Source organism: Cryptomeria japonica, chromosome 3 (genome assembly GCF_030272615.1).
Source record: "Cryptomeria japonica chromosome 3, Sugi_1.0, whole genome shotgun sequence".
Taxonomy (NCBI): Eukaryota; Viridiplantae; Streptophyta; class Pinopsida; order Cupressales; family Cupressaceae; genus Cryptomeria; species Cryptomeria japonica.
Window position 1 is genome coordinate 325,292,124 of NC_081407.1, and position 15,880 is coordinate 325,308,003.

The window sequence follows — 15,880 nt, forward strand, 5'->3', positions numbered from 1 at the left end:
TTTAAGCAGTTTTTTTCTAGACATCCCTTTTCAAAATCAATTTGTACCATCTATGTATTAAAATAAAATTTACAAATTGTATCATCTAAGTATTAAAATAAATTATGTATTTGAAAAATAGACTAGAATTACTATATTTTATATTGCTGAACTTTTTTAAGATTCAATCTTTAAGTGTTTCAAATTTTTAGATCAACTATGACAAAACTTGAAAATCAGGAAAAATATTTTCAATTTAGGCACTTTATGTAGACTCAACTTCTTCTAGGCAGCCATTGCAATTTTCACCATTGCATTAATAAAAAAATATAGAAAAATAGATACTCTTACATTCAATCAAGTATATTTAAGAAAAAATATATTATTACTCATTCATATTCAAATTTTTTTTTGAATATATGCTTTCAACTTAACATCATTTAAAAGGAAAATAATATTTTAAAATAGTTACTTGAAGTTTAGATAAAAGCATATCTTGAATATTCTTTAAGACTTAGATAATTCTATAAGTACTTGGAGAAAACATACATTCATCATATTGTAGCTCTTAAATCCTGCGTTGAAAGATAATTACCTAAATTCCTCTTCACTTCTCTTGTTTCCACCCATAGTATAGATAACCATATGCATGCCCAACAATAAACCTAACCATTTCATCCTTCCTTATAAACCATCAATTAATGCATCAACAATTAGGCCCTTTCCATCTTGCATGTTGCTTCATAACTCTTTTTAAACTTTCTATACACTGCAATAAACATAGTATTGATGTAATAAAACAAAGTGTAACAAATAAATGGAATTCATAGGAGACTGAAGTATGTAGTTTCTTAATGTCAAAGTTATTACCTTCATGAAAATTGCATTTCCACAAATAATTTGTTCAAACATGTTTCCACCAATATGCACCAATCCTATCAATAAAAAATTAATAAATAAAAAATATAAATAAATATTTATATAATTATTTAAAACAAATAAAATTATGTTTTAATAAAATTACGTTACTATGATTGGTTAAAGAAGACTTTCCCTTCAAAAAAAAATACTCTTTAGTATATTTATTCTTAGAAGTGCCATTCTGTCTACACCAATCACCATCACTATAGATTCATATTTAAAACAAAACTGATAACTTTTTCCTGCCTTGAAAACTGAGATGAGGTCTCTCATCAGGTATGGCAGGTGCAGTTGCAATGACATGGGGCAAATAAAAGTTAATGCCCAAGTATAGCAAACAATGCAAGCCCACTCCACCTACATCCACCACACTCTTAACACTTTTGAACCCATCATACATCGTTACCACAAAAGCCATGACATCTTTTGTATGGTAGGCCATGGCCTGGTTAAAAAGCTCGGTGGCTTCAGCATTTGAACTCACATCCAGGGGCTTATGCCATAGACTTTGACAAAGGGATTACACCCTTCCACAACAGCATCATGAAAATGGTGGTGAGTATCCAAGTACACTTTATCCACTGCCAACATCAGAAGTGGCACACAGGAATCCATGTTTCCTTCCTTCACAAGCAACTTTGAAACGCTGTTTAAACCCATATTTTATTTACCTGGTTGGGTCATGCACGTCTTCAGTGAAGATCCCACAAGAAGCCAGCAATCTCAAAATCCTAAACAAGTACTCCTTCTGTGGAACCTTATTTTTTGTGGAGGCAGGAATGTGTTCAGCAATTTCATCCACAGAGAGGATTTTCTCTGCCATGTGTTCCTTGAGAGCCCTGGGCTTAGTAGCAGAAAGAATCAATTCATAAAGGTAGAGATGGGCTTCCATTTTCCTGGTGTGAGTTAAAGGGATTCGAATGATTCAGTCACAGTTTTTTTTCCCTTTTTATAAAACTTTGTTAAAGGGTCAAGAAGAGGAATGCTTCCTATTTCCTAACATGTCATGTTCATGTGCCCGAGAAGTTTTCTCGGATTTATAGTAGTGCACGTTTAATTTGATGACTAATTTGTTCTTTCGCATTTAGATCTAAATAGTTACCTTCTTAAACTGTACGTGATACCAATTTTGGTCGCTTAGATTCTTTCCCATGAGGCTAAAATTTCGCTACTGTTCATTGGGTGACTAATTTATCGTTTTCCGGGTAGATTCAAATATTCTACTTTCTGGAACTATTTTATAATATAATATATGCGAGCTTACATTTTAACACTTCAGGCTAAAATTTCGCGACTGAAGCACAAATGTTGTCATTTGAAAAAAAAACGGGTCATCTTGTCAGCTACAGAGATAAGCATGTTGGCACCCAACAAGATAGAAGAAGTAGATAAAACATGCGTCAACAACTCCTTTCAAATCGTTGTGTATACGGCTACTGGTCTTAGCATCTAGGGTTCACTTGTAGCGAGCTAGTTGCTTACAAACCTATGTTTGATATTTTTAGCCATACATTTGTTTGGTATTGGAATCTAACATTAAAATATAATGTTTAGTAAATTTTAATGGTAGATATTTTGACTTAGTTTGAGGTTGTGGAGGATTTTTATTTTTAGTTTTATTCTTGAATTTCATTGAGTAAGTGAGTATGTATCTTTAAAAGAGAGAAATTTTACAAATGTAGATTACTGTTTGAGGATGGGAAGAAAACATGATAATAATTTTGTGTCCTAAATTATATGGAGTGAATTTTCAAGTGACTATGTATCTTTGAAAGACAAGAAATTGCACAAATGTAGATTGTTATTGATCACTAAAAGAATTGATTCAAGAGATATGATTTGAAGTTCATCTTCATCAAAGTGATGTTTCCATTTTTTATCATTTGTTACATAAAGTTTAGATATTAATAACATAATTACAAATCAGCTCACTACTTGATGGGGTATATTCAATTAAGTAATTGACAATTACTTCAAACTAACATTGATATGGAAATATTGTAAGAAAGTAGTGAGTTATTTATCAAAAGAATGAATAGAATCTAGAGGTTAAGGTCAAGACAATCATACAACAAAGTCACTTTGGGTCCACTGAGATAATTGAACTAAGATCTTGTCTTCATAAGAAAATTCTAGATATGTTATAGTGAAATCTTATAAATATACAGTTAGATTGCATTCTTTATTATTATAAATTTATATATTTTTTAAATAGAATACAATATACACTTCCTAATACTCTTTAAATACAATGCAATATATCCTCTTTAAATAATATGCTTGAATAGAGGGATTAATAATAGAAGTTGAGTAGGCTGTTGTAACTAAATCCTCCCAAGAAAAAGTCATCTTCTATCTTTTTTAGCAAAAATTGTTCTAGTTATCCAAAAAACATCTCATGAGACAATCTTGTTAGAAAATTTGAATTTGATACAAATTTATACTATTAATTTTGTGCATAATAAAGGACATGATGGGATTGGAAGAGATTTGAAGCCATGGAAATAGAAAAGAACAAATATTCAATCATTTTCATCAAAACTATACACTATGATCAAGAGATCAAGTTTTTAGATCAAATGAACAATGGTTGGAAAATAATGGAGATCAAAGATGGAGGAGACCCTCCTCCCAAGGAGTGCACTAGACCACCTTGCTATTAACAAAAAAAAATTATTTCATGAAAGGTGGCCACCTTGGAGATATAAAAATGATAGGTAGTGGAGGGCAAGGGTAAAATTAGAGGGAGGGTCATGGGTATTACAAGATAAATTTGAAAAATGAGAGGAAAGAAGGGGTAGGAAAAAACAGTGTAAGGAGAGAGATGTTCCACACAAAAGAAAGAAATGATATGATACATGCTTTAGAAATAGGAGAAAACAAAATACCCATGGGAGGAAAGACATCCTGGAGCAAACAGAGCTTCTGAATGCACTCAAATTATGTGGATCGTTATACTTAAATAGAGAGGGGATTTCGAGACAAACATTTAGGAAACCCTAGAAGAAAATGGGTAGGAAGAAATCATGTTAAAGATAAACCCCTAAAGAGACTCTTGGCCAGAAGATTGGATAATGGGAAAGGAGATAAGATGACAAACAAATTCATGAAGAAAGGGACTACGAATCCATATAAGGATGGTGTATGGAGAAATAAAAATTTGGTTAGCAAGCTATTTGTTATGCCCTCAAATTTAACAATCCTAGTAGTATGCAAGCTAAAGGAACTAGCATTACTTGTTAAATGTGGTGGAGAAAAAGAAATCTCTGAAGAGATAATGGGGTGGTGGAGAACGGAAAGGTAAGAATATCACCCCTTCAAAATGAAGTCTTTTTGTTGGAATGTATAAGTATGAACCTTAAGCATGAAATTTTATATGCAAACCCTAGATTTTTTAAAGGAAGTAGTTTAAGAAAGATTAACTAGAGTCCAACCTTCAATCCAATAAGGTTCATGACTAATAAATTGATTAAATGGTTGAGTCTCGTGGGTTTACACATAGTGTTTTTGGGTACACAGACAATTATCAAAATAGGGAATGCTTTAGGCACATTTATAAGGGTGGGTGAGGAGTTTTTGAATAGTACAATAACGGATGTGGAAAATATATGTAGAGAAATTGATATGGATATAGGAATCTTTAAGGAGCTAGACATTGTCTCAAAAGAGGGTAGATGGATGCAAAAGGTTAAGCCTCTACTGAGCAATTATCCAGAATGGTATTTACCAAAGGAAAAAATGAAAGAAGGTACATCAAGAGTTTTACATAGGGATGAGGATGGTGTCACTGTATTAAATGTTGTAGCCAATAATATTCAAGATCATATCAACCCTTCAAGGTCCAGCACAAATCCTTTAAATATAAACTAGAGAGGAAGGAGGAAAACACCACCAAATGGAGCAAAGTAGTCTAGTTCAAGTCCAACAACAAATGTGGGTTTGAGGGGTAACAATTTGACTAATGAGGAGTTGATCATGCCAACCAATCAAAACAATGAAAAGTAAAATAGAATTGGTGGTCCTTCTTAAAGATATAGAAGGTCTTAGACAGACAGTATAGCATCATTTGGAGCAAGTTAGATATGAAAATGAAAGAAATATAGGAATACATTTAACATAGGAGAATGTCATTGATAAGGAGATAGGTCCTTACTCATTCATGCAAAAATATTTACTCATGTCCTTACTCATTCATGCAAAAATATATTTTGCGAATATATTATTTCAAATTAGCATCACTTAAAATGAAAACTCCATTGTTACTAGAGATTTATATAAGAGCATATCTTAAAATAGAGATGTTACTATGGTTACTTAACAAAAAATGTAACATTACAATATCTTGAGTATGCTTTAAGACTTAGATACTTCTATAAGGACTTGTAGGAAAGGAAGTTGAATGATATTGTAGCTCTTAAATCCCGCTTTAGAAAATAATTGGCTAAATTCTTCCTCACTTCTCTCCTTTCCACCCATAGTATAGATCATCATATGTATATCAAATAGTAAACCAAGTCGATTCAAGCTTCCTTGTGAACCATCAATTAGTGCATCAACAATTAGAACCTTTCCATCTTTTGGTGTTGCTTCATAGCTCTTCTTCAAAATTTCTATGCAATGATCATCATCCCAATCATGTAAAATCCACTGCAATAAATATGATAGTAACATCTTAGAAAACCTAGTATTTAAGTAACAAATAAATTCAAGTTATTAAAGAATGCAATAACCAAATATGAACATATAAAGAGACATGGTGCTGATGTAACAATGAAATAGAATTCATAAAAGACTAAAGTATGTTATTTCTTAATGTGAAAGTTTTTACCTTCATGAAAATTACATCTCCACTGGGAATTTGGTCAAACATATTTCCACCAATATGCTTCACTCCTATAAATAAAAAATAACAAATAACCAATATATATTTATGAAAAGAAAATAAAAATACATAGTTATAGAATTATTTGAAACAAATAATTTTTTCAATGAAATTACGTTACTAAAATTGGTTTAAAAGACTTTCCCTTCAAGTAAATACTCTTTAGTATATTTATTGTAAGTAGTACCACTCTGTCCAGACCAATCACCATCACTATAGATCCAAAACTGTAAAAGAAAACAAATTAGTTTTTCCTGCGTTGAAAACTGAGATGAGGGCTCTCACCAGGTATGGCAGGTGCAGTTGCAATGACATGGGGCAAATCAAAATTAACGCCTTTTATGTGTGAATGTTGACCAAGTATAGCAGACAATGCAGAGCCCACTCCTCCAGCTACATCCACCACACTCCTAACACTCTTGAACCCATCATACATCTTCACCACAGAAGCCATGACATCTTTTGTATGGCAGGCCATGGCCTGGTTAAAAAGCTTGTTGGCTTCAGCATTTGAACTCACATATTCCCAGGGGCTTGTGCCATGCACCTTGACAAAGGGATGACACCCTTCCAGGACAGCATCATGAAAATGGTGGTGAGTATCCAAGTACACTTTGTCTACTGCCAACATCAGAAATGGCACAAAGGAATCCCTGTTTCCTTCCTTCACAAGCAACTTTGAGACGCTGTTCAAACCATATTTCATTTGCTTGGTTTGCTCATCGATGTCTTCAGTGAAGACCCCACAAGAAGCCAGCAATCTCAAAATCCTAAACAAGTATTCCCTCTGGGGAACCTTATTTTTTGTGGAGGCAGAAATGTGTTGAGCAATTTCATCCACATAGAGAGGATTTTCTCTGCCATGTGTAGCTAGAATTTCCGGGATGTTAAGCAAGACAGCAGCTTTGAGAGCCATGGGCTTGGCAGCAGAAAGCATCATCTCATAAAGGTGGAGATGGGCTTCCATTTTCCTGGTGTGAGTTGAAGAGATTGGAATGATTCAGTCACAGTTTTCCTCCCCTTTTTATAGAGATTGGGGTCATTAGCCCGAGAAATTTTCAGTCAATCAGAGGAATGCTTCCTCACACGTCATGTAAATGAGGTCATTAACCCGAGAAATTTTCTCGGATTTACCTTAGTGCACGTTTAATTGGATGGCTAATTTGTTTCTTTGCATTTGCATCTAAATAATTACGCCTATAACTTGTATGTGATACCAATTTCAGTTAATTATATTCTTTCTCATGAGGCTAAATTTCTCCACTGTTCATTGGGTGACCAGTTTATCGTTTTCTCGGTAGATTCAAATAATCTACTTTCCTAAACTATTTATGATATAATGTTTGTGACTTATATTTTCTCACTTCAGTGCTAAAATTTCGCGGCTGACGTACCAGTTTTGTCATACAAAAAAAACATGGGTCATCTTTTGAGCTTGTAGGGTACACATAGTCATGTTGATGCAACTTTGGCACTCACAAATTCACGCGACAGAAACATGGGTCACCAGCTCGTTCAAAATCGATGTTGGCACCCAACAAAACATGGGTCACCAGCTCCTTTGAAACCGATGTTGATATGGCTAGTGCGATCTAACTTTTAGGGTTCACCCGTAGCCACGTAGGTGCCTAAAAGTTCATGTTTCATCTTTTTAGTCATGCATTTGTTTAGTATATGTTTATTATTGAAATCTAAGATTAAAATTTAATGTTTTTTAAGTTTTAGTAGGAGATATTTTGTTTTTTTAGGAGGATTCATTTATTGTTGTGTCTTGAATTACATTGAGTAATCTTTTAAGTGAGTATGAATCTTTAAACAATGAGAAATTGTACAAATGTAGATTATTATTTGAGGATGTTCAAGATAATGTGCTTTAATTATATGGAGTGATTATCAAGTGAGTATGTGTCTTTAAAAGACAAGACATTGCACAAATGTAGATTGTTATTGATCATTAGAAGAATTGGTTCAAGAAATATGATTTGAAGTTCATCTTCATTAAAGAAATGTTTTCATTTTTTATCTTTTTCACATAAAGTAATAAAGTGAATAACATAATTACAAACTAGCTCACTACTTCATTGGTTATAGTTTTTAAGTTTTTGACAATTACTTCGAATTGACATTGATTCCGAAATCTTTTAAGAAAGTAACTTGGGCAACTTAACAAAAGAGTGAATACAATAGATAGAGGTTAAGGACAAAAGATTGTACAACACAGTCACTTCCGATTCATGGAGATATTCGAACTAAGATCTTGTTTTCATAAGAAAATTCTAGATATGCTATAGTAAAATCTTATAATTGCTCATTTAGATTTCATGGAGATAATTGAACTAAGATCTTGTTTTCATAAGAAAATTCTAGATATGCTATAGTAAAATCTTATAATTGTACATTTATATTTCATGGAGATAATTGAACTAAGATCTTGTTTTCATAAGAAAATTCTAGATATGCTATAGATATGCGGAAGCCTGATTGGAGCTATGAACCAATGAGACCATACTTTTAATGGGCCTCATCCTCATTCACATGGCATTGGTATCTCCATGATATCTCTCTGGGCTCCTTATCACTACATTTCACCTATCACCTTATCTCTCCAATGGAATCCTTATCACTCCTTTCACGTGAAGTTTTTGTTGATGTGGCATCGGTATCTCATGTCCATCTTTCGTGGAATATAAAGGAGGCTTATTACACTTCACCGCTGACCAATCTTCACCTTGGAAGCTTGACACGAACATACCACGGTAGGTAGGAATGGTTGGTAGGGAACACGATTAACCTCGATTATAGAACACGATGGTTTAAAGCAACATGGGCATGCTTGATTTTCAACCCAAGAACTTGCATGAGCAAGGCTTGCAATTATTATTGTAAATTTGTTTTACTTTTTAAATAAAATACACTAATAAAAAATAATGATTACAATAGATAACAATGATGATATGGGATTAAAATGTTATCCATGAAAATTCAAATCTAAGAGACACATCCAAATTAAGCTTGATAATGAATGATTTTGAAAGATACCATCCTCTTACATGTGAATACTTAGTCAAAATATAATATCTGATTTGATTTAGACATATGTCTCTCTATTATAGTTGATAAATTATATAAGAAGAGATATAGAAACATCTATTTAATTTTAATTATTTTTGCAAAATAAAAATAAAAATTTGATAGTTAATTTTTTTTAAAGAGTAGCGATTGTTGTGAGCCATGAATTTCTGATATGATTATCAACATGCGTATATATTTGTTAACATTAGTTGTGAGTCACATCATTGTAGTTATTCAATTTTGTATCGACGCGAAATTTTTAGATTTATAGTACTACGAATTCATTATTTAACACATTATTTAACCTGTTTGTGATACCATTTGTAAGAGCTTTTTATTTCACCTTTTTGAGGCTAAAATTTTGTCTGACTTAGGCCAGACACCGTTTTGAATTGAAAATGTCATCTTAAGATAAGATTGATAAAAAACAAATAGAAGATTTCTCCTTTCAAGCAGGTATCATATGTGTCATTGGAGATATTTAGATATTTCAATTGAGAAATTAAATTTTTACGATATAATATATTATCAGTAAAAGTATTTATTTTTTTATCTTTAAATTAAAATTTATTTCAATGGTTACATGGAATGTTTTTTTTTCCAAATCAATACAGATCAATTATGTCATTAAAGAATATCAATTCATTTATTTCTAAATCTTGTAGTTAAAATTATGTCTTTAATGCGTAAAATAAATTAGGTAAATTTTTCACTTAAAAAAGTGCAATGATAACTTTAAGATTGAGATAAAACAAAATATCCCACAAAACAATGAAGAAGATGAAACCTGTAACACTTATCAATTTCTGTTGTTTACAATAAGGCTCTTGGTTTGAATGTATTTTGAGTAATTGGGGTTCTTATTTATAATGAATTGATCAAGATATATCAACATTGGTTTGATGAAAATCTCTAAGACAATGCTCACTCTTTTCTTCACTCCAACACTACTTCCCTTGAAATGCTAATTTCCTATGGTAGTGTTTATGCATTTTTGAAAGTCCATTTCTATAAGGGCACTCCATACCAATGCAATTTTTTTTCTATGAATATATTTCTTTGTACCTATTGATTAGAAATTATACTATATATATCAACAAAAAAAGGGTAGAGGGACACAAAATCACCCCTCAAATTTCAAAGGTGTAGTGCCTAAAGAGATAAATCAGTGGAAGAACATAACCCAATAACTAAAGAAATAGATAACAACAACAAATATAAAAATAGCCACTTAAGCATTGAGAGAAATCCTAAATGAGGTTGGAGGAGGGTCACGGTCATTTGACCAGCCTCATATTCCAGTGGGGTCTAGAGTGAGATCGGGATGTGACCAGTCCTCATCAATAGGAGCTTCTCCTTCATCCTTATTTCCAAAGTATTGAACAAGTGAAATTGCCAAGGCCAAAAGAGGATAACCCTTGGAATAATCAAGCTATCCATCACCACCATTGGAACCTAGCCATCTACTCTAAACACTATTGCTTTTCCCCACCCCGCCCAAGCCCCACCCAGAGGCAAAGCCTCTGGATAGGGGAGACATAGTTAAAGGTTAAGCAAAGCCACTAGAGTAGCCATTAGGAACCTAGGACTGAGGACTCTAAGAACATCTGGCAGAAGAGCTATAGTCCTATTGTTGGCCATGAGGTGGAAAGTGGTAAAGATAGGTAGAGCCATCAAGAGGGACCTTAGAAATAGTAGAGGGAGAATTATCCCAATGAGAAAGTAATTCTTAGAGGTGGGAGACCTTCAATGCCACCTTGTTAGCTTGAACCTAGATTTGAAAAAGCATATTATTGGAAATACATACTTTTCTAAAACCCAACATCTCAACAGAAATAACACAAAAATTTTAACTTTCCATAAAAAAAATAGAATTGCCAACATGAAAAAGTGGAGGATGAGGCTATAATTGAAAGAAAAACTAGGCCATTCCACTTGGAGAGCCATATTGTAGTAGAAAATCTTTAACTAGAAGGGACGAGAAGACTCATCAATCCAATTCCACAAATTTTGAGCTAGGTGACAAAATTGGAAAATATGCTTAAAGAATCTAGATGAGAACAAAAAGGACAACAAGGATCCTTGATAGCCATATGTTGAAGGTGTGAACCCAGAGGAAAGCCTTGGGAAAGAATACAATAGGAAAAATGAGAAAGTGTATGTTATTGTGAGGATTCAATTATTACTGAGAGAAGGAGTGGGGGAGGTGAATCAGTAATAGCAATAAACTGCAATCTTTCACCAATCTGAAAAAACTTCACAAAAAAAGTTCATAACCAATACCGGTAACTACTCCATCAATTACTTAAAGCAGATTTACCAGACTACTCATTCATGTGTTCATTAACATTTTAGAAATGTAATGATATCAAATCTACACATAAACAAATCAACCACCATACGAACATTGATATTTTTCACGTGGAAACCCCAATGGGAAAAATAGCTGTGGGAATTGCTACCCACAAAATTTGCACTCTTTTGGAATGCACCCTGTTGAAGGCCTAGCTTGGTTAGGAGCTTTACAATAATGCCTGATTAAGAGCAGACCCTATTAGGAGTCACCTAGTGAAGGGATTTTAACTTTAACCCTATTAGGAGATCTACCCTGTTAGGAGTAACCATACTAAAGGATTTAGACCCAAATTAATGAGCCACTCGGTGAAGGGATTTACAACATCAGGCATGTTAGGACGTACCTGGTTAAGGGATTTTCATACTACTGCAACTGTTGGGAAACAATAAGTAAATGATCTGATCAATGCACTCTCTTCTTGCTAGTACAGATCCATTTCAGCTCCAATGTACTTCACACATGCATACATCTCAATCTTGTTTGACACACTCTTCTTCTCTGATCACCGACACAAAATCTCTTCTCAAACTCAACCTAATTACACTTTACAACTAGGTTGGTTACATAACCTTAACTAGATTCAAAATACATTGAATTTACATAGATCATTTCAGATCATTACAAATCATTTACAGATCATCATGCAGGTCATTACAAGAAATTTCAAGATGATTACAGTCATTGAATGAACATAACACATCATCGCACATTGATTTGATAAGCTGTCAAACCCTTATCACATTCTTCTAAGCACTTCGTTGTTTCCCAAGGCATTCACTCCTTGTATGCACTTAAATGCAATCTTATCACACATGGTTTCTGACATGTCATCACTAAGTAATGAACATGATAAGATTCATTGCCAAACCATAAAACATCACTGGTTAAACATATTTTTACTAGTTCTGAAACCTTGCATTGAATATACAATAGTCAATTACAATCATGACTTTCGATTCTGTAAACATGATGCAGTTCTATTCATAGACTCATTACAATGTCATAAGCATACATTCCAGACCACAACACCTAACTCAACACGGATCTCTACCACGACCATCTCCTTCACTGTTCCTTCCTACCGGTTGAATGCAAGTTATCAGTTTTGTTGTCCAACTCAATTCATTACTGGTTAGGCTATACTTAGATAACTTAGATGATATACCAAACATAAACAAACATGGTTTCCATCAATGAAAACACAAATAACTAATCATAAAGCATCATATGACAATTATATTACAACCCACAATCCATCAATATATCATTATCATCCTTTATCGGTACATCATAATGTGTATCAGTTATGCCAATATGCCAACATTCTCCCCCTTTGGCATTAATGGCAACTTAAAAAGAGTGCACACCAAAATAATCAACTGATGACAAATACTAGGAACTCATCATGCCATGTTGTACTGATTTGTGCTTCACTTGATCTTCTACTCCTTTGCATTACTTCTCTCTGTCATTGTTCTTCTCCCTATCATTTTTCTTCTCCCCCTTGGACATAAATACGAAAGGTGCAAAGGCATCTTATATCTTCATTTCTACTACTTCATCTACGCTACAGCCCATAAGGAGTAGCCCATTTCTCATCAATCCACAGTGAAAGATATTCAATGAGTCCACTCGATTGATGCTTCCACATCTTCTTAGTTGACCTTGTGTATAGGTATAACTCTGAGTTAGCCTCTGAGATATTCAAAGGTTTCCTTATGTAATGGCTTAGTGAATATATTTGCCAACTGCTCCTTACTTGACACATGCTCCAATCTCACTTTCTTTTCTTGTACTCTTTCTCTTAGAAAGTGATACTTCAATTCAATATGTTTAGTCCTATCATGCAGTATTGGGTTCATTGAAATATTTATAGCACTAGTTTTATCACAATGTATGATCACCGGTTCTGTCTTATCCTACTCGAATCCTTCCAAGACATGTCTGCTGCTTCTATTGTAGACTGAGAAATACAAGTTTGTTTCTTACTTGTCCAATATACCAGTATTTCTCATAGAAAGAATGCACCACCAGTGGTGCTCTTCCGGTCATCTACATTACTTGCTCAATCAGAATCAGTGAATACTTCCAAAGAAAAATTTCCTCTATATGGATACCATAATCCATAGTCAACTGTCCCTCTAAGATATCTGAATATTCTCTTCACTACTGTCATATGTGTCTCCTTAGGTCTCTTCAGAAATATTGCTACTAAACCAACGGCATAGGCAATATCTACTCTACTATGAACAATATAATGCAATTTTCCAATCATAGATCTGTATTCCTTCTCGTCCATTAAGGGTGAATCATCTTCTTTTGACAATTTGCAACCTATAACTATTGATGTTCCAATTGGTTTATAGTATTCCATTCCAAAAGTCTTTAACACTTCCTTCACATACTTAGACTGACTGATTAAAACTCCACCTTCTAGCTATTGGTCTTACAAACCAGTGAATTTTTTTTTATCTCAACTATCAGAGACATCTCAAAATCTTTTTTTCATCTCTTATGCAAAATTTAGACCCATATCATCATTTCCTCCAAATATGATATCATCAACAAATACTTTTGCAATCAACATCTTGTCTCCTTCGGTCTTCAAATAAATATTATTGTTGAAGTAGTCACTGGTGAGGAGGGACCTCAAGGAGACCAGTCAGGACTGGTAAGCAAGAGTAAACACAACATAAACACATCAATATGATGGAGGCAATGTAGAACTAATAGTTTTATTGCATGAAATTTGATTACATCCCACCGGTAATAACCTGATTACAATATACTGGCACACAGTACCAGTAGAATAGGTCACAATCAGGACCTTGAATCGAAAGATCTATCTTGTAGGCATATCCTATCTATTTGATACTCTAATTGATTCTAAATTTATTCCATTCTAAATCATGAGTACAAATATCTATATCTATCCAAAGGATCCAGTAGGTCGAAAAAGGATAAAAATTTGAAGAACAAGACCTAATGTGCAAAATGAACAAGGTCAGCCACACACCAAGAAATATCGAAATCAACACTCAAGGCTCTGCAAGCTTCAGAATGAGTTCCGCTAGATCACTAGAATATGTCTCAGGCACCCAATAACAAAGGAACAACTGGTAATAAAAAACTTTCATGGAAACCAGTGGTGATATCTTGTCGAAAAGTGATCCAAACGAGATGCGGTTTGAAAAGAAAGAAAGATGATCAAGTCTTCAAGTAGAATCCAACTCCACAGGATCTTGTGAGCCAAAACCGAAACAAAAAATAAATCTGAAAGTGCAAACAAAATATAAAGGAAAATGTTTTTGGTTGGTGCAAGATTGTTGTGAATCGGGGATGATCCTGCATCAGACATCAGGGGTTAATGAAAAGTGAGCCTCTCACTTTGTTGGGGTCAGAGAGAAACCAAGGCAGTCTACCTCTGCCTGAGAAATCCAGGATGAATCTTCAATTGGTCTTTTCTTCCACTTCACAGGATACTCTTTGTACCGACTATTACGAGTACTACGCCCAATCCTACTGTACAAAATCTCTTCAATCTGATCCGGTTCCTTCCGAGGAAATTGGTTCTCATGGTCTGCAACATTGTTCTGACTGAATTCTGGTTCATGGTACTCATGAATATTTGCAATGTTGAATATAGGTGAAATAGTTAGACTATCTGGTAGCTCCACTTCATATGCATTTCCAGAACTAAACTTTCTCAAAATATTAGAGGGTCCAAACTTCTACATCTGCAACTTATTATAAGTTCCAATCAGGAATCTCTCTTTTCTCAAATATACCATCACTTCATCGCCAACTTCAAATTGCTTATGTCTCCTCTTCTCATTGACCTTCTCTTTAATATCTTCTATTCATGTCTTCCAAATGTTATTTAACCTAGATATGCAATGCTGCCATGTGATCTGCAAAATCTTCTGCTTCCGAACTCTTCCAGTCTTCACTGATAGTGTCTCTCAATTATGATATTCCTCCAGGATGCACTCTGGTAACAATATCAAAAAGGTGTTTTTCTGGTACTTCTTGTAGACACCTAAAATGTCTCATTGTTCATGTACTAATTATTCCTCTAACTGATTAAATAATTCATTAACTATTTAATTAAGTTAATTAATCATATTCTTCTAATTTCAATTTCCTCACCATCTTCCTAATTATTTATATTTCTTATTCTCTCACCATTTAATCATTTTAACCATTTTCTAATGTTACTTAAAAATATTTATTATTTAATTAATTCTTATTAATTCCCTAATTTAATTAATCTTTATTATTTAAATAAATTCAATTTCAATTTCTATCTCTAATCAACTAAATCATTAACCTTTCTAAATATTAATTAAATATTTATTATTTAATTAATTGAGATTTAATCCTTTAAATTAAATAGTCTTTATTATTTAATTAAAGTCCATTTCTAAAATAATTAAATAGTTTCTTTAATTTATTTAATTAACTAATTAATTCTTCAAATTCCTCTAATTCTACTTCTAATTCTAATTCTTCTAATTTCTTCTAATTTCAAATACATGTGCATGATTTCAAAAACCAAATTGAAAATCAAAGTCAAGTTCTAAATATATTCAAATAAAAAATTGAATTTAAAATAAATTCAATATTTGAATTAAATTCTCATGCAAAGATTAAATTGAAAATCTAAGTCA

The 15,880-nt window shown here is 33.2% G+C and overlaps 2 protein-coding genes across 2 annotated transcripts; both read right to left on the minus strand.

The window, feature by feature from the left end:
• Positions 1-1,117: 1,117 nt before the first annotated feature.
• Positions 1,118-1,792, minus strand: LOC131035971 (bergaptol O-methyltransferase-like). The gene is made up of 2 exons (XM_057967762.2): positions 1,572-1,792; positions 1,118-1,406 (listed from the first exon to the last, which is right to left on the minus strand). The coding sequence occupies exons 1-2, from the start codon at positions 1,790-1,792 to the stop codon at positions 1,118-1,120; spliced, it is 510 nt and encodes a 169-aa protein (XP_057823745.2).
• Positions 1,793-5,253: 3,461 nt separating this feature from the next.
• On the minus strand, positions 5,254-6,749 carry LOC131874135 ((R,S)-reticuline 7-O-methyltransferase-like). Its single transcript, XM_059217379.1, has 3 exons — positions 6,068-6,749; positions 5,729-5,793; positions 5,254-5,547 (listed from the first exon to the last, which is right to left on the minus strand). The coding sequence occupies exons 1-3, from the start codon at positions 6,747-6,749 to the stop codon at positions 5,254-5,256; spliced, it is 1,041 nt and encodes a 346-aa protein (XP_059073362.1).
• Positions 6,750-15,880: the final 9,131 nt, after the last annotated feature.

Coding starts and splice junctions, on each gene's coding strand:
- LOC131035971 (XM_057967762.2), bottom strand. CDS start 1,792: ATGGAAGCCCATCTCTACCTTTATGAATTGATTCTTTCTGCTACTAAG. Junction 1,407..1,571: donor GACGTGCATGACCCAACCAG/GTAAATAAAATA, acceptor CCTTTGTCAAAG/TCTATGGCATAAGCCCCTGG.
- LOC131874135 (XM_059217379.1), bottom strand. CDS start 6,749: ATGGAAGCCCATCTCCACCTTTATGAGATGATGCTTTCTGCTGCCAAG. Junction 5,794..6,067: donor AACTGCACCTGCCATACCTG/GTGAGAGCCCTC, acceptor TTTTATTTATAG/GAGTGAAGCATATTGGTGGA. Junction 5,548..5,728: donor GAGATGTAATTTTCATGAAG/GTAAAAACTTTC, acceptor TATTTATTGCAG/TGGATTTTACATGATTGGGA.